Source organism: Poromitra crassiceps (assembly GCF_964638095.1).
Source record: "Poromitra crassiceps genome assembly, chromosome: 3".
Taxonomy (NCBI): Eukaryota; Metazoa; Chordata; class Actinopteri; order Beryciformes; family Melamphaidae; genus Poromitra; species Poromitra crassiceps.
The window spans coordinates 79,471,757-79,496,111 of NC_139625.1; the positions used below are offsets into that span (position 1 = coordinate 79,471,757).

The following is a 24,355-nucleotide window of genomic DNA, read 5'->3' on the forward strand; positions in this document are numbered from 1 at the left end:
CGATTTAGAGATGGAGGGGGGAAAAGGCTGATTTGGTTCTATAATTGCACCTGAAACGTGTGCAATGTATTAGCCTACTCACAGTCACTGTATTCACTTCAGACAGCACCACCGCACCAGTGTGTGCTTTTCATCCTCTCATCTCGCCGCTGTGCCAAATGCGCGCACACAGGCAGCCTGCTGTCACCATGGACCGATTTCTGCCATTAAACATTATCTAATTTGCCCGGCTACGCTTTTGCATAACACTCGTCTTTCTGCTAGGTAGCGTTGCTTCAAAGTTTTCCACTTGCTGCGGAGGTTTTGACACGGCTATCGAACCTTACTTACCAAACTTATTTTCCGCTCCTTTTCCAAGGGATAATATGGGTCACATGACGTGCAAATGCGAAAAATGTGTTTCCATTACACTTTTGCGATAAACTTCTATATCGACACGTCTGAAAAACCACCTCATGAGAGCGAAAAAACTTTTTGCGATATTTGGGAGGTTTTTCGAAATTCACGTGTTTCCATTACCCAATTTCTATTGCGATATTTAGATTTTGCGCATTTCTGAGGGTAATGGAAACACAACTTCTGTACTGCCAGCCTTGGGCTCAAAAACCGGAACTCCGCAGATGCGGAGTGTACCACTTGGTCGTTTCTGGAGGGGGTTTCCGGGGGGTCAGACCAAGTGTGTAAAGTGGCAGGGGTGTTTCATTGTTGATTTATTGAAACGTTAGAAGAACGAAAGAAGTTGAAAGCAGTGATTATAATCAATGAAATCTAATGTTTTTCTGCAAATAGCATCATTGGGAGGTAGATTCTGGCACTCAATATTAGGGCTGGGCAATATATCAATTGTATATCAATATTGTGATATGAGACTATATGGTCTTAGATGTTGGATATGGTAATATGGTGATACAGCATACATGTTGTCTTTCCCTGGTTTTAAAGGCTGCATTACACTAAGTGAAGTGTAGGCTAGTGACATTTTAAAGTAGAATGTCATAACTTACTCACTTTTTCATGTATGTAGCCTAAGTCATGGAAATCCATTGGTCAAAATGTGTATGCACCCTGATAGATGACGCTCTGAGGCCTACAGTATAGGCGACAGCCCAGTGGTTGAGAAACATTAAAATACCTAATTTCCCCTCCAAAATCAGATGGACTCCTCTACAAAATCATCCCAATCATTCTAGAAGTATTCTTTTCTTTAAAATAGAGCTATTCTGGTAATCTGGTGAAAATCTGTATTTTTTCATATCGCAATATATATCGCAGGGGCAGGGAATATCGCAATGTCAGTTTTTTCCAATATCGTGCAGCCCTACATTGTGGGAGTTCTATAGAAGTCTATTTGACTACCCTGCACGTTGTGGGAGTTCTATAGAAGTCTATTGGACTACCCTGCACGTTGTGGGAGGTCTATAGAAGTATATTGGACTACCCTGCACGTTGTGGGAGGTCTATAGAAGTCTATTGGACTACCCTGCACGTTGTGGGAGTTCTATAGAAGTCTATTGGACTACCCTGCACGTTGTGGGAGGTCTACAGAAGTCTATTGGACTACCCTGCACGTTATGGGAGTTCTATAGAAGTCTATTGGACTACCTTGCACGTTGTGGGAGGTCTACCCTGCACATTGACAAATGAGGAAAAAAGGGTACCCAATGTGTTAAAAAGTGATGCCAAGGGGTCCTGAGTGACCAAATGCCAAGATTTTAGATGGGAGTGAGAACGGGTTGATTTGAGTTAGGTTTCTGTTTGTATCAAAGGTTTATTTGGATTTTGTTGCATTTCTATTTTCTATCTACTTTATGTATTCATTAGATAACACCAACTTCAGTTCGTTTCCATGAAATCTCTGAGAAAAACACAGGACATATTTTCCTCAAAACAAAACTTTATTTATACAAATCACCCGTAATTATTCTCTCAAAAATTACATTTCACAGCAAGAAGTTAATATGAAAGTAAATATTTCGCCCTGAAAAACTAGAAGATTTTTAATGTTCTAGTGCAAATCGAAGGTAATTAAGGCATCAAACATTCAGCCACTTTTACTTCCAGAGAGAAGAGCAATCAAAGTTATGGCTTCTCAGTCCACATGTCACAATATCTCAATACAATAATAATGGAACTATGGACCAATATCTCATAAGACGATCGACACAAAAATCCTCTGACTCTCACTCTGTTTAGTTTAGCATGCTAACATATTAGCATACAGTATGTTAAGTAATCGTATAGGTGACTAGTATTATTCAAAATATGAAGAAAAAGCTTTTAGTACTCCAAAGTTGCTGTTGTTTTTTAAATTGTGTATAGATTCATAACTTCTTAACATAAAATATAAATCTTCAGTGAAGTTCATTATGAACCAACAGCGCTAAAACTTTTGCTGTCTGGCTAACTTCGCTAACTTTTTCTGTACACGCTCAACATCTTGCGGGAAGGGAGATCTGCTGCTGTTGGAGGGCATGTTTTTGTCAAACTGTATACACGTTTTCCCCCACGGCCACACACACAAACATTACCGGAAGTAACGTGAGCGACTGTATCTATGTCTATTTTGCTAATCTGGTGTGCATGTTGACGCTTTATAATCGTAGGGTGATTAGCCTTATGCTAAATGTGAAAATATGGGAACAGCTGCAGCTCTGAAGCTGAAGGTTTGTTCATTTTAATCACATCTAAACCTGACAGGCTTCTTAGCTGGACTGGTTGAATAAACAGAAAACAAAAATGGCAAAAACACTCAACTTTGAATGACTGTTCCCACAAGACTAAGTGTGAACACAGTAAGTTAGCAAAGTTAACCGGACAGCTAACGTTTTTTGGAAGGTCACTAATGATGAAGATGGAAATTTTGTTTTCCGATGTAATGAATCTAACAAACCAACCCTGCATTAAGAACAGGTTTATCTTCATACTTTGGATAATGCTAATTGCCTATGATTATGCTGCGGCCACACTGGTCCATTGGACAGAATTGATGTATACATTTCTGTCGGTTGGGTTGTTTTGGAACGTCCAGTATGTTGAGTAGTCTCCTCGACTCTGATCGATTGGCTAAAATGGACGGTGACAAATCTGTGCGTCCAGATAAGACTCAACTGGTATGAACTTTCTGTCCGTCAATGAACAGAAATCTGAGGGAGGCAGATGTGTCATCAGTGTTACCCGGACAATGAACCGCTCAAATTGAAAATGAACTGAAATGAACGAAGGCATACAGACGGATGGATGACGACGGCCACAGCCGGCTACTAAACTGTATACTGAAGTGTTAGCATGCTAACAGACAGAGCTAACTACCAGCACAGAGCTGATCGTCTCATCACATGTTGCGTAAGGAGACCAATGGACCAAACTAACAAAAAGTTGGAGTCTGTTGTAACTGGATGCTGTAGTTGTTATGCATATTCTAGTTAATTTTGACCAGAGGATACAGCTGAAACGTGCTTGGAAAATTAATTAAATATATGGGTACAAATCTACTTTAAGCGTTTCAGACTGTTACTACTCAAAAATGATTTTTATTCTCTTTTAATAAAATAAAACAAATCATGTGTTGTGTTAAAACAAAGCCTCGTTGTTGTTGAAATAATTCAATTACTGTCAGAACAATATGATCAAGGAAATGGAAACTGAACTATAGCCTACTGCATTACTTTCACATCCCACATAATTTACTCATGTTCGTTCATGTCACCACTCAGATTTATAAACCATTCACATTTCTCATAATCATGCTGTATGTAATTAATTCTTTAACATGTCATTTTCCATCCTACTCGGAAGCCTTGACACATAGTCCATCAGAAATCTGGGTGTTTTCAAAAGTAAAGTGGAAACTTTTAACGAGTCGGAGACGTTGTTTCCTGCATTCTGGTGAATTTTCATTCATAAAATAACAGAGTAATGACACAAAAACTGCAGAATCAAATTCTCTATTTCTTTTTTGCAGTTCACCTCAGTATACTGAACTGAATAGAAATGATATGTTTGGTGTAACGTGTTTTGTTGACTGTTCAGACTTTTTGCATTACCGATTTTTTTTAAAGGTGCTGATAGTGATGTGAATGATATTTTATTTTGTTAAAATAAGTGTTAAATAGCTCTACATTCTGACAGCCATCACTGATATAGTGTGTTTGGTCAGTAACGTGGGTTTCCCAGTCCCTCCGCTCTGCAGTAAACAGATTTGTATATTTTAATGATTTTGTTTTAATGTGTGGAATTCTCTCTCCTGATTGGGATGGGATCCAAGAACATTTATTTTCTGTTTACTGCAGAGCAAGTAAAATAAATGTTTTTTTTTTTTTTCATAAGTATAAATGCACAATTACAATAGAAAAATACAGAAACACTCAGCTGATAATCATACACAAGTAAATACAAGAAAAGTAAAATAAACACAAATAAAAATAAAATTGCCAGGGGTCACCATACATAAACACAATATAAATAGATAGAGCATAACTTAAACAAAAATAATGAATTGGGAGCACAGAGTTTTAATTAACAGCTTTTTTGTTTTTCGATGAAGATATAGTTCTGAGATATAGTTAAATTTCTTTCTTGAAAACAATGAAGTGAGGTTTCACTTTTGCAAATTTACAGAGGACCCATGTTACTGACCAAACACTCTATATTAGAGATGGCTGTCAGAAAGTTTAAATTAAGCAAAAAATAAAACCAAAAGCAAAACTTTTTAATTTAGCTTAATTTGATTTGACTGGCTCTGTAGTGCAGTCATATTTTAGGTGCAATATGCAGGAAAATATCTATAATTGAAACGTCATCACTCTGACTGACTGAATGGTGTGTTTTTCAGGTGTTGCTGCGTCCTCCGGTGGTGAAAGAGCATTACTGCATCCGGCAGGCAATGCTGCACTTCTCATTCATCATTAGATTAAATATCATTTCACACAAACGTTTACATTTTTTTTATATCTGTGACTATTCAACATAAAAATCTACGATTACGAATTGATATTCTCTAACTCAACACCAGGATTTGATCAGTGATAAAAACTGTGATTATTGCAATGTGATTAATGCCGTTGGAATGAATTTCCTTGTGGAAAAAATCGATTTGTCTAGAAACAGGAAGGACTGACAGATGGAAACAGAACCAAAACCGATCAGCTTGATTGATCTGATCAATAGAGAACTGAACACTCTCGTCACAATTACTAATAATCACCATTAGTGTTGATGATTTGAATAGACAAATTATCAGTTTCTTATATCAACATCCTGGTTATTTTCAACCACAACAGTCGTCCTAAATTAAATTAAATGTTACAATGTTGCCAAATCATGAAATCATCAATTGAAGATGATTGCTATGATTGCTACATGCTATTAAGCAATTAGAACTATCAAAACAATGTATATCCAGAAAATAATTTGTCTGTATTTCAAGATCATGTGATTTGATCCTTGAAAACAGAGATTTTTTTGCCATGAAAGATGACTCCTAATTTCTGAAGAAGAAAAAAGACCTGAAAATTTGAGATTCCATTTTTGGAATTAAACTAAAATTGTGATATTTGTTTCCGTCTGACATCATGGGGACAACCTGTGCAGCTCAGACTGGAGCGGGTCATCTGTTGGACAGACAGTGGGAGTCGAAGCGATGACCGTCCACTCCGGATAGTCTGTTCTGGTCTGAACCTGAATATGAAACCAAAAACCTTAAATTTAGCCCTGAAATGTCCTGAATTTCTCCATTACAAACATCTAACATCACAATATAACAGCTTTAATAAAGTAAGGTTAGTATCATGGGTTTATAAGGCATTATAAACAGATGATGGAAAATAGCAATTTTGCTATAACTTCGTACAACACATTTTTCCTTATTGATAAGGTTAATGTTCCTCGTCCCCGTTTAGAAATAAGGAGATTAATTAATTATTCATTGGTTGCTTCACAGATAAACTAAAGATTGAGGGATGTCTTTTGTGCTGGGAATGGGATGAGAAGTTCCTGTTGAACTGAATTTGACATTGAATTAAATTTTACATTAATTAATTAGAAAGGAAGCAGCCAAACATTAAAGAGATACTCAAAAGTTGAGCCAGACTGATTTTGGGCCAAACAGATTTTGTCAGTTTTTCAAAAAAGGGCGGGGAGTTTTCAGGCTTTTGAATCCGCCCACTCCACATTTGGATAGGATGAGTTAGTCAGTTAAAGCCAGCTAGCACTGTGAATGGATCTGCTGCTGATGTTCTTGTCCAAACCTCGCGTCACCAGGCTCTCTCAGTCCAAACACCAGCATACCGTTTTACTTCGTCGAACCAAACGGTTCAGCTAACGCTATAATCGGGAGAGACCATAGAACATTTAACTCCGACCAAAACTAAAGAAAACATAAAAAAAACATTTTCTTTAAACACACATTTTTTTAACGTTTTGGTCCCAGTGAGATGTTATGCGATCTCCCCTGTTTCTAAATATATCTGTACCGTTTGGTTTGAACCAGTAAAACTTTTTATAAGCATTTTACGAAATGTGTATGGGAAAATAAATGGCAGATGAAAATCTCTGGTTCAGTGCTGAAGCAGGAAGTAGGCGGTAACTTTGCCTCTCTATTGTTTGGATATTACCCAGAAGGCTTTGAGGCGGCTAACTTTTGACAAGAAAACCATCCAATCTGGCTAAAAAGTTAGATAAAAATAATACTTATTTGTAACACAAAATGCAATTCAGGAATATTTGAATATTGGACAAAATAAAATAAAATAAAATTGAAACCCTAAGAGAAACACACATCCACCGGTGGGGTGTATATATACCCCTCGCAAATACAACGTGAATAGCGAAATGGGTAGTTTGTAACATGTAACATAACATGGTTGCACACTGTGATATCCCCTCCGACAACACTTGCTTACTTGATGCCACTTTTTCAATAAAAACACATTTATGCAATGACTTTACATAATGTATATTTATGTCGCATCATTTAGCCTGTGCTGTGATGTGCAGGAGCAGCACGTAAAAGTTATAAAACTATGAGCCTTGTTCATTGTTGTGAAAGTGTGCCGTCGGGGGTGTTCGGCTTGTTGACACCTCGCATGACTGTGCTCGCCTGCTCTCATCTGCTTTCCAGGCGAGGCGGCAGTCAACTCAAACAAGCCTATTGTCACCGATAGTTACAGGTGAGCTTACAACCTTTATCTGAAGGTAGTAGAAGTACAGTATATGGATGCATCAGGACTGGGGGAGCGAGCCAACACCACCGTCTGTACCCCCCCCCCACACACACACAGGAAACCCGGAAAAGACACACGGCAGACGGGCTGTGTATTTCAGATATCGTTTTGTTTAATCCTGGCTTCATCTGACGTGAATAGATCAATAAAATGTTTTCCAGTTATTCCTAGGCTGCAAACTTGTTTTGTTGTTTAAATCAATTTTTATTATTTTTTTCAGCCAGACAAGCAAGAGATCTCAGACAACAGTAAATAGCAGGTTATACCTAAAAGACATAAAAGAAATTATACAACAAAATCCCTTCCCCCCACCCACAACCCTGACAGCAATTAACGAAGGAGAAGGAAAAAAAAATAAAAAAAAACAAGAAAAAAAATAAAATACCATAACATACCTCTAAGACAAAAACAAACAAACAAAAACAAACATAGAGGTTATCTCTGGTAGTACGATAGAAGATTTGTAAGAATATTTACTATGACTATTGACTAGGAACTTAGACTTAAACTAGGGGAGCCACTACGGGGGTGAGGTCACTAGCAGGGAGAGAGGAAAAAAGAGAAATAAATGGGTTCCAAAGAGAAGTAAATGTATCTGCCTTGTTTTGTCTAGTATATCTGATCTTTTCAAGATGTAAGCAGCTCATTAGGTCTCTCATCCACTGTACATGAGAGGGTGGTTGAGTGGATTTCCATCCCATAAGAATCAGCCGCTTGGCTATTAACATCGAAAAGGCCAGAGCATCTTTCTGGGGCTTGGGAAGGGAGATGTTTTTAGGTGGAAGGCCGAAAAGTGCAATACACGGGGAAGGGTCAATGGTTATTTTTAATACTGTAGAAATAGAATCAAAAATTGATTTCCAAAATGAAAATAAATTGGGGCAGAACCAGAACATGTGCGTCAAAGTGGCTGGAGCCTGCTTACATCTATCACAAAGGGGGTCAAGGGCGGGATTGAGTTTAGACAGTCTAACTTTAGTCCAATATATTCGATGAATGAGCTTAAGTTGAATAAGGCTGTGACGGGCACAGATAGAGGAAGAATGGATTCTGCGCAGGATTTGGTCCCACTCGTCATCCTGAAACTCATAATTCAAATCCCTTTCCCACTGTTGTTTTACAGGCAAATCTTGAGACGAGTAAGAATTTGTGATAAGATTGTACAGGTGAGAAACAACCCGTTTGCTATGAATACTGGTCTCTAGAATACTGTCAAACAAAGTGTTAGGGGGTAGCAGTGGGAAGTTTATAAAGTTTTTCTTTACAAAGTTACGAATCTGGAAAAATCTGAACAGGTGAGTATTGGGCAGATCGAATTTCGAGGACAGTTGAGAGAAGGAAGGGAAGATGTTGTCGATATATAGATCCTTGAATGTTTTAATGCCTCTCCCATGCCAGAACCTAAAAGCATTGTTCAAAGACGAAAGAAAAACAGGATTGTTGTTGCAAGGGGAGAGTATTGGGATAGCTTGCGCACCACAGTGACGTTTAAACTGTTTCAAAATTTGCAGTGATTGACTCACTACAGGGTATTGATTTAGTCTGGATATAGACATGGATAATGGAGCACAGGCTAGTGCAGTAAGGGACTTTGGACTACATGAAGCTTCCTCCATTTGTACCCAAGTGGGGACCCAGTCGCTGAGGCCGTAGTGGCAATGTGGCCAGTGTAAGATACTGTGGATGTTTGCCGCCCAGTAATATGCTTGAAAGTTTGGAAGGGCAAGCCCGCCGGATTCCTTAGGCATTTGTAAAATACTCTTTCGAATTCTAACAGGGCCTTTATTCCATATAAAAAAGGTAATGGCTTGATCTAAAGTTTTAAAAAAAGATTTGGGAATAAAGATTGGAACCGCTTGAAAAAGGTAAAGGAACTTGGGCAAGACATTCATTTTTACAGAGTTTACACGGCCTGTAAGAGATAAGGGGAGGGAGGACCAGCGGGAGAAATCGCGTTTGGTACGCTCAAGAGTAGAGATGAAGTTCTTTTTAAATAAATCTGCATATTTCCGTGTTATTATAACACCAAGATATTTAAACTCATTTTGAACCACTTTGAAAGGGGCAGCCGAAGGGGGAAGGTCTTCAACCGCAACATTCAAAGGGAACAATTCACTCTTGCTAATATTTAATTTGTAACCAGAAACGGCACCAAATTGTTCGATGTGGTGAAGGACTCGAGGGAGTGATGTGGCAGGATCTGATATGAAAAGTACGATATCGTCAGCATATAATGAAATTTTTTGCTCCAGTCCACCTCTAGTGATACCCGTGATCATACGATCTGCTCGAATAGCAATGGCCAAAGGCTCAATAGCGAGAGCGAAGAGGAGAGGGGATAATGGACATCCCTGTCTAGTCCCCCTTTTGAAGTACAAAATATAAAGAAGATTCATCATTAGTACGAACAGAAGCGAGGGGTGATGTGTACAATAGCTTAATCCAGGCGATAAAACTCTCACCGAAACCAAATCTATGCAGAGTGGCAAAAAGGTAGTCCCACTCGACGCGGTCGAATGCTTTTTCCGCGTCGAGGAGGGCCAGAATCTCCTTAGATCGAGAAGTGGAAGGTGAGTGAATGATATTTAAAACCCGTCTGATGTTGAAAAAGGACATTCTGTTTTTTATAAAACCTGTCTGGTCTTTATGAATGAGTTTAGGTAAGATTGATTCGAGCCTCCGAGCTAAGATCTTAGCTAGAACTTTGGCATCGGCTGGACACAGGCTAATAGGCCGATAGCTACCACATTCGAGCGGGTCTTTGTCCTTCTTCAGTATCAAGGAAATGGTGGCTTGACGAAGAGAGGGAGGCAAAATACCAATTTTGAGAGATGCATTAAACATATCTAGCATGGGTATCGTCAAACTATCCGAAAAAGTTTTCAAAAATTCAATGGGGAACCCATCAGGTCCTGGAGACTTGCCACTCTGCATAGACATAATAGCCTGAGTGACTTCTTCAGGGGAAAGAGGTTGATCGAGTTGGGCTTTAGTGTCTTGGCTGATGGATGGGATGGGCAGATTGACAAGAAACGCATCAAGCAAAGATTGATCTGCTGGTGCTTCTGACTGGTACAGTTTTGTATAAAATTCTTTGAAACAAATATTAATATCAGAGGTTTGGGAGAGAACTACTTGCTGAGGGGATCTAATCTGCGAGATTAAATTGTGAGAATATCGTTGTCTTAATTGAAGAGCCAATAATTTGCTAGGTTTATCTCCAAATTCAAAATATGTTTGCCGAGTTTTATGTAGTAGTAGAACTGCTTGGTTGGTAGAAAGAAGGTTAAACTCAGTCTGTAAGGTCAATCTTTTCTTATACAGTTCAGAATTAGCGGAAATAGCGTATTGTTTGTCAAGATTGAGAATTTCAGTGGATAGCTCCAGAAGTCTGGATTTGCGCCTCTTACTAGTGAATGCCGTATAAGAGATTATCCGGCCTCGGACAAATGCCTTCATTGACTCCCAGATGAAACATGGGGACATACCAGGAGTAGAGTTGATCTCCAAAAAGGAGCTGATCTGTTCGGAGAGAGAATGAATATAGCCACCGTCCGAGAACAGGAGGGGGTTCAGTCGCCAGATCCTTTGAGACACTGGCTTCTCTGAAAAATAAAGGCTTAACAGTAATGGAGCATGATCAGATATAATAATACTTTCATATGAGCAGGCCTTAATGCTAGACAATAATTTCTGATCGATAAAAAAGTAATCAATTCTCGAGTATGAATGGTGGACTGGAGAAAAAAAAGAGTACTGACGAAGAGTGGGGTAGGAAAAGCGCCATGCATCCACGATGCCAAAGTCCTGGAGGAAAGTTTGAATAGCTCTAGCAGTGAGAGAGCTATGGGCAGGCTTAAGGGAGGAGCGGTCTAATGCACTATTTAAGACACAATTAAAGTCCCCGCCGAGAATCAGTGCATAAGAATTGAGGTCAGGAAGAAGGGAAATAATTTTAGAAATAAACTGATGGTCATCCCAGTTTGGTCCGTAAATATTAGCAAGAGTGACTTTTGTCGAGTATAGGACACCAGATACAATCACATATCTGCCGAGAGGGTCCTCAAGTACCGACGATGGAGTGAATTGAACAGTATTACGTATCAGGATTGCTACGCCCCTGGCTTTACTCTGAAACTTTGAGTGATACATCTGACTTATCCAATTCCTATTAATTCGATGGTGATCCGAAACCCTCAGATGTGTTTCTTGAAGGAAAATTATATCAGATTAAGCTGATGAATATGACTAAATACTTTATTACGTTTAATTGGAGAGTTAAGACCTTTAGTGTTCCAGCTCAGGAAGTTCACTGATCCACCTTTAGTGGGGCCCCCTATGTTCACTAGATTAATTGACATTTAAAAAATCTTGAATAATGTAATCTATACCAGCGATAACAAACAAAAGTATTACAAAAATAACAATAACATAAAAAAGAGAGAGGTCAAAGTCGGCCTCTCTGCTGGCAGGAAAAATTTCCTGACAGTGCTGCCGCCCCGAATGAAAAACACACATTCTCAAGGGAACACCAATCCTTGAGGGAGCTATGAACATTACTTATCTGGAAAAGTTTGAAGCAAGTCTGCCATAGAGAAAGAAAAACGAAAAAGTCCCTTCCCTCTCCTCCCCGTATTCACAGAAGTTGAAATAAACCAAATGAAGGGGACCCACAATAAATGTTAAGCAGCATGTACAAAATTAAGCAAAAGATATGCAATGTATTCATATTCTACCTCCTACACATCTTCGCTAAGTATAGGAAAGTTCGGTTTGCACTCCTAATGTGATCCATAAAACTGTGGGCAATGTTGAGAAACAGTGAGATGATGGCAAGCTTATACTGCCCTCAAGTGGTGAAAAAATGTGCCTGTTTTAGGTAGATTGCCAATGTGAGGAGGGAGTGAATATAATACATGCTGCTTAAAAACAGGAAGAAGAGGGGAAAAAAAATGCAAACTTATCAAGCTCGGCTACTGTTAGCCATTATAGTAAGGAGGGGAGAAACAAACAAACAAACAAAAAGGAGGAAAACCCCAAATAAAATATGTATACATACATACACACATATACACACACATATATATGCACCTATCTACATGCATGTACGCACAAATGCCCGTACATAACTGGATACATGTAAAAAGTAAAAGATACCCATATTGGGGGACACTGTGAATAATGCGTTAAATAGACGCATCCTGTGAGAGTAAATGTACCAGATCTCTGGGTGTATGTAGCTTCAATGTCACAAAAATAAACAAATAAAAGAAAAAGAAAAAAAAAAAAAAAAAAAAAAAAAAAAAAGAAGGGGGGGGGGGGGGGGGATTAAAGTAATAAATCCTTACAGATGTCAAGAGATAGAGCGTCTACAATACAACAATGAAACTGGAATAATACGGAGAAATACCTATATATCCGTATACCTGCAAACTTGTTTTAACATGCAAATCGGAGTGGTTTCTGACGAGAATAAAGTAACGTTACGTTATGTCAGACTGTTCTCACCCCCATCCCAAAGCCTTCGCCTCGGCTATGAGAGCTGCGCGCGCCCCCGCGGCCCGGAGCTTGCGGCTCGTGCATGTGTATACCAGAGGGGAGGCGGCCATCAGTGCCTGACTGGCCAGGAGAGAGTGCTTCCAAGTCGGACTGATAATATAAACAACATCATTTGAGTTTATCCAGGTAAGATATTAATAAAGTAATGACACATTCAGCGGGAAACTAACTATAATTAAGACGTGCCAACTTTGACGATGTTTGGTTCAGTATTTTAAGAGCAAACAGGTTTTTTTTAACTTCCTGAGAAGTTGCTGTTTTGGAGATTCGAGGTCCAGCCTGTTCTTGATGAATCCAGGTCAAAAGTCCTGACATTTACTGTAAAACTGAGTAATTCCTCATCTCTTCTCACATACTGTACCTATGCAAACAGACGAACATTTTTTTTTTTTTTACAAACAAACACAACCTAGGCTATCTGACATACTCTAAAACTAAACCTAGACTACTAAATACTACAATTTACACTATGCAGTCTAATCAAAACGCTCCACAAATCTCTCTCTCTCTCCCTATTCAACAATTCTCCACACTACATAGTCCCAGCATGGTGTGCAGCCACTTTTATAAACTTTGGCTGGGAGGGGCCTAGGCACGAGAGATGGGCGGGCTGGGTTTGGCAACGTCACTGATCAAGCGCTCTGCCAATAGAAAGGGAGGAAAATTGGGAGTCTACAGCTGGCCTTTTTGCCTTTTTGGTTTGCATGGAACTGCATGGGTATATCAGAAGAGAAGAGGAATTACTCAGATTTACAGTAAATGTCAGGACTTTGACCTGGATTCCTCAAGAACACAGCTAATTTCCATTATATATTGATTTTCAGCAGAAAAAAGTGGAAAAAGTGTTGAGTATCTCTTTAAGGGGAGTTTTGGATTTTGATGGATTTTTGATGGAGTTAAACATTTTGATGATCTCTGCCAGTAGTAACTTCCTTGACTAATTTTAAGGGGATTTTCTGCATAGAGTGCCGCAGGCATGACGTATTTTTGTAGGCCAACCGGAAAGTTTGCATCATGCTGAAAAGTCAATGGGATTTTTGTTTGGGGATTTTGCTTAAATGCTTGAAATAAGGTGAGTGGTTAACAAAAGTTGATGAAACGGGGAACTTTGTGTTCAGCAAGATCATCTTCACAAATGAGGACCACTTTGATGATTTTTGAAGCGTTTTCTGGTGATCAAGATTTTTGGCGATCGCATTTACGCTTCAAATTCAAGTTCAAGATCTCTTTAATTCCCCTAAATTGAGGATATCTACATTTTTTTTTTTTTTAAATATCTCAAGTTTTAACTAGTCAGAATGAGTTGAATATACAGTATATGTAACTGAAATTGGGACTAGCCATAATTCACATTACAGCAACTGAATTGTAGATATCTGAAATAAGAAACCCCATACACAAACAAAGTTACGTTATTTGTCCTAGGAAGAAAGTCATTGTGGATATCGGAAATGTCAGAATGACATTATAGATATCTTGAATGAAAATTCTGACTTGTCACAATTTGATTACGACTAGTCAAAATGTTGTTGAGATCTGTAATGTTAATTCCAGATAGTCAAACTTAGCTATTAAATGGCAAAGTGGCTTGCCGTAAGCATGCAGCATGTTAAGTGAATGCAGGCAACTAGCACCACGCTAACAGTGAGAAGGTCCTGACCTCAGCTAGCACCATGCTAACAGTGAGAAGGTCCTGACCTCAGCTAGCACCATGCTAACAATGAGAAGGTCCTGACCTCAGCTAGCACCATGCTAACAGTGAGAAGGTCCTGACCTCAGCTAGCACCATGCTAACAGTGAGAAGGTCCTGACCTCAGCTAGCATCATGCTAACAGTGAGAAGGTCCTGACCTCAGCTAGCATCATGCTAACAGTGAGAAGGTCCTGACTTCAGCTAGCATCATGCTAACAGTGAGAAGGTCCTGACCTCAGCTAGCATCATGCTAACAGTGAGAAGGTCCTGACCTCAGCTAGCATCATGCTAACAGTGAGAAGGTCCTGATTTCAGCTAGCATCATGCTAACAGTGAGAAGGTCCTGACCTCAGCTAGCATCATGCTAACAGTGAGAAGGTCCTGACTTCAGCTTGCATCATGCTAACAGTGAGAAGGTTCTGACCTCAGTGCCTCCTGTGGGGCGAGGCGTTGAAGTACTCCTCAGGACTGACGGTCTTCACCCCTCCGAAGTAATCCAGCACCCACACCTAAAAACATAAATGGTACATTTTCATTTTTACTTGAGTAATTTATTATGGGAGTAATTGTACTTTTACTTGAGTAGATTTACACTAGCCTGGTAAACCAGCCGGTCACGTGAACTCAAATTTCATTTCGTTCTGCGGGACTGTCTGTCCTCAAGCCCTGGGAGGGCTAGTAACGACGCATTTTGTAATAACTGCACATTATGTAATAAAATCGCAAAATGTAATAACATCTCACTTTCAATAATATGTAATAACGACGCATTATGTAATAATATGCTCAATATGTAATAAATCGCCTGAACGCAATATGTAATGGCGTTTGACGCATTTTGTAATAAATGTATTACATATTGCGCAGATTATTACATAATGCGGGGGTTGCACTTTTTTCTGGTTGAAAATGTAATAAGTGTCGCATTATGTAACAAAATTAGAAAATGCACTGACTTTGTCATGGGGGGGGGGGGGGGGGAGGAGTAGGCTAATAAATATATTATGTGTCAAAACCAGTCAAGCAACTAGATATCTATAGTTGTTCAGCTGATAACAAATCTAGTGACAACAGTCCGGTAAGCCAGCGGGCATATACAGTAAAACCTGACACTTGCATTTCAGTTCTGGCCTTTGATCTACAAGTGATCGAAGCATGGTTGACATAGCTGCATTTACTGCCTCAATCCATAGATTACAGGGCCATTTAAACATAAGAAATCCATTAAGAATTGAGGATTGCAGAGACGTTTATGAATTGTCTGATATTACGCACAGGTTTTTTGGCTGCCCAATTCTGTTCTTCGGACTCTCCTCCGCACCGCGTCCCACTCCTCCCCACCTCCTCCTTTGCCTGTCCCGTCTCGAGGAGTAATGTCAATGTTCGTCTAGTTTAAACAGCCATAAAGTGCAGTTATTGCAGAAATAGACTCAATAACAACAATTAAACAAGTACAGGAGTATCGCCGCAACCGAGTTTCTCGGCGGAAAATATGTTTTTGCCGTTCTCCCGAGTGGATTTGGGTTTGACTGGATCCAACGCTGATTATGTGAAGGAGTTGTCTGTCAAGGCAAGTACACCCGTCCAACCTCCGCCCACTGCTAAACACTGGGTGAAAGCTTAAGGCCAGACGGTCCCGCAGAACAAAATGAAATGTGAGTTCATGTGACCGGTTGGTTTACCAGGCTAGATTTTCACTACTCTACTCACCAATGGAAACTCAACATGGAATAAAACTAAACTATTTACTTGGATTAAAATGGGATCTGTTGCGGTCTGATCTGATAATCTGATGCAGTTTGGTTGAGTCCAGGTTTTCTGTTCTATCTGAGTGATGTTGAACTGGTTTTCTGTTCTACCTGAGTGATGTTGAACTGGTTTTCTGTTCTACCTCAGTGATGTTGAACTGGTTTTCTGTTCTACCTGAGTGATGTTGAACTGGTTTTCTGTTCTACCTGAGTGATGTTGAACTGGTTTTCTGTTCTACCTCAGTGATGTTGAACTGGTTTTCTGTTCTACCTGAGTGATGTTGAACTGGTTTTCTGTTCTACCTGAGTGATGTTGAACTGGTTTTCTGTTCTATCTGAGTGATGTTGAACTGGTTTTCTGTTCTACCTGAGTGATGTTGAACTGGTTTTCTGTTCTACCTGAGTGATGTTGAACTGGTTTTCTGTTCTATCTGAGTGATGTTGAACTGGTTTTCTGTTCTACCTGAGTGATGTTGAACTGGTTTTCTGTTCTACCTGAGTGATGTTGAACTGGTTTTCTGTTCTATCCGAGTGATGTTGAACTGGTTTTCTGTTCTATCTGAGTGATGTTGAACTGGTTTTCTGTTCTATCCGAGTGATGTTGAACTGGTTTTCTGTTCTATCTGAGTGATGTTGAACTTGGTTGAGTCCATATTTTCTGTTCTACCTGAGTGATGTTGAACTGGTTTTCTGTTCTATCCGAGTGATGTTGAACTGGTTTTCTGTTCTACCTCAGTGATGTTGAACTTGGTTGAGTCCATATTTTCTGTTCTACCTGAGTGATGTTGAACTTGGCGAAGAACCAGTTGTGGTCGGCCGGCCAGTCGATCATCTCCGGGTGACGACTGAACAGAGACTTCTTAGCAAAGTCTGCCTCCGTCCCGTTCAGCTGGAGAGGGGGAGGGGACAGAGAGAGAAAGAGAGAGATAGACAGATATAGAGAGACAGAGAGAGAGAGAGACACAGAGAGAGAGAGACAGAAATAGAGAGAGGGGGAGAGTTTTTGAAATGTGACTTTACTGCTTGGATTAGAAGAACTTTTAATGATCCTGAGGGGAAATCATCAATCAGCTGAGGAATTGGAATTGAATCGGAAATTCGGGAAGTTTAACTTGACCTTTCCTAAGTCCCGCCCCTTTTCACTCTACCGGCAGAACTTCGGTTATTTCCCCCCTTTCCTGTTATACTAGAGATCAAATTATGGATGGATGCATTTATTTAGAACTTTTATCCAAAGCACTTTACAACACATACCTACATTCACCCATGCACACACCAATGGTGATAAGCTACCACACAACAACCATCGGGAGCAATTTGGGGTCCAGTATTTTGCCCAAGGACACTTCGACATACGGACTGGAGGAGGCAGGGATAAAACCACTGACCTTCTGATTAGTGGATAACCCGCTCTACCTCCTGAGCCAAAGCAACCCCGCATATTCAGGGTTTCAGATTGTGATACCAATATATATTACATAACATTCGTATCACAATCTTCACAGACACATTACAGTGTATATAGGCACATCTTAAGTTAGCTGATGTTAGCAAAACACTAGCTAACTAGCTAGCTAATGTATAGCAAGAGGAGGAGTCAAGAGGAGTTAGCCTAATGTCAGATCATCAATTTGCTCCTTAGTTCTGTGGTAATGTTAAAGGGATTTGGAAAAGGACATACAGGTTGGTTACTGACATATTTTTAAGAGGATATGAATTATCATTAGCCAGAAATATGAGCCTTGGTGATATGTAGTATAACAGGAAAGGGGAAAGTTGACTGAGGTTGATGAGTACCAGCTTGCTCAGAGCGAAAAGGGGAGACTTAGGAATAAGGTTGCAAAGGGGGAGAGAATTTCTGGGAAATTTACGGAAATTTACCATGGGAAGTTAAGCTCAGGAATTTGGGGACATTTTGACACTTTTTTGCCGCTCCACTGACTTGAGTTTGGGCTGTTTCTTCTAGAAGATGGAAACGGAGTGTAACGAGTTGACAATTCAGTCTGATATTAGGCTAGAAACTTTTGCTAAACGCCCCAACACAGAGAGCAGAGAGAAAATTCAAGTCAAAAATGACATTTTGAAAATGTGTTTTTACAGATGTTTGCATGCATGTCTGCTTATGACAAAACAAAGCGTTTACATTTGTCTGTAATATGACAAGGTAAACACAGTATACATCACCCCAAAATTCCCAGTTAATTCCCATATATTCCCGTTAATTCCCATGGAAAGTTTCCAATTTTGAATATTCCTGGAATTTTGCAACCTACTTAGGAAATGTCAGAGTCAGTGAGATTCCGTGCTGAGTCCAGGTTCTGCAGAAGTGCGTGAATGAATGATGGAGGAATGTGAGTGCGCGTCGTAAACCTTGACTTTTACACTGACCAATAAAAACTCTGCAAGCTGCATGGTTGCCATCGTTACGGCCTATCAGGACGCAACTCGGCGGCTTTTAAAATGTGTTTTTAGCTGACGTGCAAAATAAGTTATGGACGAAGCTGCGTGGCATATTAACAGCAGGTTATTCCATGAGTCAGGTGACCGTGAGTCTCCCTATTTTTAACCCTTGCTGTGCCTGTGCTCCTGATTAGTAATTTCTACCATTAATCTCTCGATTTCACCGTGATACAAATCAAATGGGTGTTTCTCAGTATCACACATGTCGATAGGTTTACTGTCTTTCAGAGGCTGTAGCGGGCTAAAAAAAACTAGACGACCTAAGGCATCCATTGGTAGCAACTATTGTACCAACCATGTCATCCTAGCTTGCCGGGAAGGGGCTAAATCAGGGGTGGGCAACTATTTTTCATGGGGGGCCACATAACCAGATTGTTGCCGGGGGCCGAACAAATATTGTCATGCCGTAACCCATGGGTGGGCAACTTTGATGATAAGAGAGGGCCACAAAAAATGTCCTCGCTACCAGATTTTGCTGACGGCCGAACGGCACCAGCGTGAAAAATTTGGTGCATTTGAAGCCAGGTTTAGAGGAATAACTCATTTTAAATGAACAGTTGTGATGTCATTATTCAGTCTTAACCACCGATATTTGATCCTTTTCTCACTCACTCCTATGTCACCAGCTGCTCTCAGGGCTTGAAATTAACTTTTTTGACCACCTGCCAATATGGCTGCTAGATTTTAAAGTTACCAGCCAATTAGAATTTCCACTAGCCGAAATGTTTTTCTTGAAATAAATCAGAATATGAGTGGGTTAATTTAAGCATAAGTATCAGTAAGTGGCCCGGGATGATCAAAGCCTGTGTTGAGGGTCACACGAACAAAAATGCACTCTTGAAGCTAAATAAATCCAAAACCAATGATTTAATTATTTAAATTTCTACTTCAATGTAGCCTTTTAGTCATAAAGATTATTGAAAGATATTCCATATTCCAGACTGAAATGCTATAACAGAAGTGGCGTATTGGCCAGAATGACATGACCATTTGGACACTTATTCAGCGGGTATCTTGCATGTCGCGTTCAGGTGCACTGTGTAAAAATAAAAAATAAAAAAAATAAAATCTTTTTTTGCAATTCCATCGCGGGCCACACAGGTTGCGCCCGCGGCCCGCGGGCTGTATTTTGCCCATGTGTGGGCTAAATAACGCTCCAAAGTTAGTAGGGATGATATAGGCTATCGGCAATCATATCGTATCGGCCAACATTAGTGATTTTTAGTCACAGTTATATCAGTAAATCTATTATTTCCAAATGTTTTGGAAACAAGAAAGACATTACTTTTAGAAATTCACAGTGTTTACATGTTTTTTTCAGTATGTAGAAAATGTGATTATCATATAAACATGTTTTTATACAGATCATATCGACATTGGTAAATATGGGTTATCAGCCCAATATATATATTTTTTTATATTTTTTTACAAATACCGTTAACCGATAATAACATTGATATATGTTATTATCGGTTAACGGTATTTGTAAAAAAATATAAAAAAAAATATATATTGGTGCATCCCTAAAAGGTAGGCAAATGTTTGAGGGGGTCAAGTCAATCCCTTGAACTCTCACCTCAAGATACCTGAATGTGTGTGTGTGTTCGTGCGTGCATGTGTGCACACTGCACAGGCGTGTGCGTGCGTGTTAGGGCTGTCCTCGTAACATTGTTAGGTGTCAAATATTCTTTTTATTTTTATATTTGAATATATATTCGAATATAGAATATTATTTGACAGCCCTAGTGTATGTGTGTGTGTGTGTGTGTGTGTGTGTGTCTGTGTGTGCGCGTGCGCGCACCTGGAGCACAGATCCAGAGAGGATGATGTGAGCACAGAGAGGACTCTGAGGGTCGAAACCTTGCTTCCTGCAGTACTCTGTCTGAGCCAGAGACATGGAGAGAGACGCCTTAGAGTTCACCTGAGAGAGAGCGAGAGACGGGGGGAGGGAGAGATGGGGGGAGAGAGAGAGGGGGGAGAGAGAGGGACAGAGAGGGGCAGAGAGAGAGACAGAGACAAACAGACAGGCAGACAGAGAGAGAGAGCGCGGGGGGGGTACATTAGATGTCTTACTTTAACAGGGACAGTGCATATTAATAACATTTCTGAAAATATACTTACCGGGCTTACACAGGCTTACATACAATAAACAGAAAGTCGATGATACTTATAGGACACGCATCAGATTACATCAGTCGTGACGCACATTTGAAGGCTACTCTGTAGACTCAACCAATCTGTTATTCTGGCCCTGTAGATGGCATAGTGTCAGGGTGACAGGGCATGGTGTGAGATAGAGAGGAGCTGCAAATGTAAGATACAGGTTATCTAAACATGATGTCTGTCTGTATGCACAATAACTATATGTAACTTAAATGAAAATGTATATGAATATATTAATAACTATTGATTGTCCAAATAAAGGCTAATGTGATTTAAATTCCCCCCCATCAATGAGGATGTGTTAAAATGTAATCTTCTAAAATTGAATCTTGTAAAATATAAATAAAGTAAAAAAAAAGACTAAAACCCATAATATTGATAAGTTCTCTTTTAATTAAACATCAGTCTCGCTTGCCAGAATCTGGCTCCTCTTACTCTTACTCTCACTCTGGTCTAGCGGGGAAAAAGGCTCTGTTATCTTTACAACCATCCACCCAAAGTACCAAGCAGGCCTGCTTTATTGCACAATCCAAATCTTCCTCAAAACTTGCCATTTTCAGCGTGTAGCTTGCTAACTCGCTTTGTTGTTGTTTCATGGCGGCAGAGGCATTTGAGAGCGACACACAGGGAGCGGAAAGGGATTTCCCTGCCGCTCCGACTGAAAAGGTCGGCACCAATGGCAGAGCTTACCCCCGTAGCCTGCTTCCAGTGAGTCAGACTAATTAAACATACAGTATGCTTAAAGGCATAAAAACAAATCCATCGAGGCCGCTCCTATTGGTACTCTGTATCGGCAAGTACTCAAATATAAGTACTTGTACTCAGTCTGCAAAAAAGTAGTATCGGTGCATCCCTAATAAAAACAGTGGAAAATATGCAGATTCAAACAGAGCATGCACTACATACATAGAGAATAAATGTGGAGAAGAAATGCTTGGCACAGTTTCTTATGTGTTGCTGTTCCATCTTGGATTGTTTTCAGCCAAGTTATGGCACAGAAGAAACAACCGGGCTCCAGTTCCCCTGCTCTGTGGTTTTCTGTCAGTCATCTGTCAGTCACAGTCACATGACCTCAGTGTGACATGTGACCAGCGCTCTGAAACCGTTGAGTCACTCTGTGAAGAAACTGCTGACTCATGGTACAGCTGCTGTTGTATAAACCAACACTGCACAAACATGTGTCACTTTACAACTCTTTTATAATAAAAAATAATAATACCAGAATCAAAGGATTGTTATTGTATGTATTAAATTGTATGTAGTAGGCCTATTTGATGTCATTTCTATCTTAGATGGACTACCATAAACTTAAACTACCATAGCCTACTGATTTTCTATACTATTCCTGTATATATTCCTTTATGTTGTTGTTGGGTTTTTTCACCACACACACTGTAAGGCGGTGGTGTGCCTTGAGCATAGGGGGCCTTGAGGCAAGTCCAGGTGTGCCTTGGGAATTTGTGACAACCATACATTACTGCAAACTATACAAAAACTGGGTGTTACTGCTTTGATGTAGTAATTTTTTACAAAGTTTCAAATTAATTCCTGAATTATTTTTGTTAAAAAATATTTAATCAGTAGCCTACTCTAGTTGTCAAATTTAATTTGCCATTAGTAAATAAAAACAAACATTTCGAGTGATGAGAGTAATAACATGGTTTATAGAGGCTATTTTGCACTTATATAGGTGTGCCTTGAGATTTGGTCTTGACCTTTGGTGTGACTCGGACACAAAAAGTTTGAAAACCACTGCTGTAAGGAACATTATAGGACTTCTTCACTTGTGCGCGCCCACACACACACACACACACACACACACACACACACACACACACACACACACATACATACCTGCAGGTCCTGCACAGAGATCTCCATGTGGGTGAGGTACATGTACGGCACCCCTGTCCCTGTGCCTGGAGGGCCGTCGCTGATGGAGAAGACGTTGGAGAAGGGCTGTCCCTCCACAGGGGCGTGCGTGCTGATGGTGGCCATGGAGGCCCAGTCACAGCCGTGGGCTACGAAGCGAGCCACCCGGGCTACCTCATCGTGAGGCGGGATGACCCGGGAGCACGAGCACAGGAGCCCCAGGAGCAGAGCTGCAACCAGTCATCCATTAGTTGTCAAATATAAAATTAATCACCAACTATTTTGATAGTTGATTAATCGTTTGGACTAACTTTTAAGGAAAAAAACCCCAAAATTCTCTCCTTCCTGCTTCTTAAAGCTAAATGTGAATATTTTCTGGTTTCTTTAGTCTTAAATGGCTTACCCATTTTATGGTTAGAGACTAAACAACAAATCGATTGGTCGAGAAAAATAATCGACAGATCAATCGATAATGCAAATAATCAACAGATTATAATCGATCATGAATAATTGTTGTGGCAACATTACTTTATAAGTTAACATTGGTCTCCTATAGCATTTTCTTCTACAGTATAACGAGGGATCAGCCGAGCAGCATTTTGGTAAACAAACCGCGTCACTGGGTGGCAACGGTAATGAGACCCTATGGAGTCAGCCGTGAGTCGCTCACTCTAGCCCCGGTTATTTTGTTTACATTTTAAAAACTGCACAGTTCACACAACTTTAAAACGACATGCATATATTATACATCAAACTCTTGAGCTAGGCTACTTCTGCTCTCACTCAAAATGTCAAAATATAAGCGATGTGATGTAGGCCTATAGTTGTTTTTAGTTAACGTTTGTTTGGCACAACTCATACTAACTGCCAGGGGCTTCCGCATTTCTGGGTGGCAAGTGACGTCAGGCTGATTCGTTCTTATCATAATATCCTCTATGACAGCTAAATATCTTTGGGTTGTGGACAAAACAAAGACATTCGAGGACGTTATCCTGGACTTACTTTGGTAAACACTAATCCACATTTTTCGCCATTTTCTGTCATTTTTGAGACCAAACGACTAATCAATTAATCGAGAAACGAATCAATAATGTAAATAATGGTTAGTAGCAGACGTACCGAAGAGCAGCGCGTACACAACCCGCACAGCAGCAGCCATGGTCAGTGAGAGACGGTGGCCTGTGTGCCAGCGAATATAAGTGCTAGCGAATATAAGAGGTTCCGGTGAGATTTTTCAAAGTAAAATAACTATTCTGGACAATAGAGCAGACAGAGGTAGTCTCTTAAAACAGACTATCTCATCTACATCCGGCGAATGCAGAAGCATTTGAAAATTGCAGAAGCCAACTCGTCTAAGAGACTGACAGAGGCGATTGAAAATGTATTATTTGAGACGGTGAGGGACGTAACCATTGACGTAACGTCTGTTCCGGCAGCAACAAGACACCTCTGTGCCACTAGTAGTCTCTTAAAACAGACTGTCTCATCTACATCCGGCGAATGCAGCTAAACAAAGCAATGAAAATTGCGGAAGCTGTTCTAAGAGACTACCCGCTAGCAACAATAATAGGAGCAACAATAAGCATTTCCGGTGGCCGTTTTTCAAAGTAAAATCATCTTTCTGCACAATTAGAGCACATG

The 24,355-nt window shown here is 40.0% G+C and overlaps 1 protein-coding gene across 1 annotated transcript; it reads right to left on the reverse strand.

Annotated features, from left to right (window-relative positions):
- Window positions 1–1,882: 1,882 nt before the first annotated feature.
- creg1 (cellular repressor of E1A-stimulated genes 1) lies at window positions 1,883–23,886 on the reverse strand. The gene is made up of 6 exons (XM_083632727.1): window positions 23,834–23,886; window positions 22,697–22,944; window positions 20,481–20,600; window positions 16,995–17,108; window positions 14,896–14,980; window positions 1,883–5,676 (listed from the first exon to the last, which is right to left on the reverse strand). The coding sequence occupies exons 1-5, from the start codon at window positions 23,871–23,873 to the stop codon at window positions 14,897–14,899; spliced, it is 606 nt and encodes a 201-aa protein (XP_083488853.1). The 5' UTR covers window positions 23,874–23,886; the 3' UTR covers window positions 1,883–5,676; window position 14,896.
- Window positions 23,887–24,355: the final 469 nt, after the last annotated feature.

Coding starts and splice junctions, on each gene's coding strand:
- creg1 (XM_083632727.1), bottom strand. CDS start 23,873: ATGGCTGCTGCTGTGCGGGTTGTGTACGCGCTGCTCTTCG. Junction 20,601..22,696: donor TCTCTGTGCAGGACCTGCAG/GTATGTATGTGT, acceptor GCTCTCTCTCAG/GTGAACTCTAAGGCGTCTCT. Junction 14,981..16,994: donor CCAAGTTCAACATCACTCAG/GTAGAACAGAAA, acceptor TTATGTTTTTAG/GTGTGGGTGCTGGATTACTT.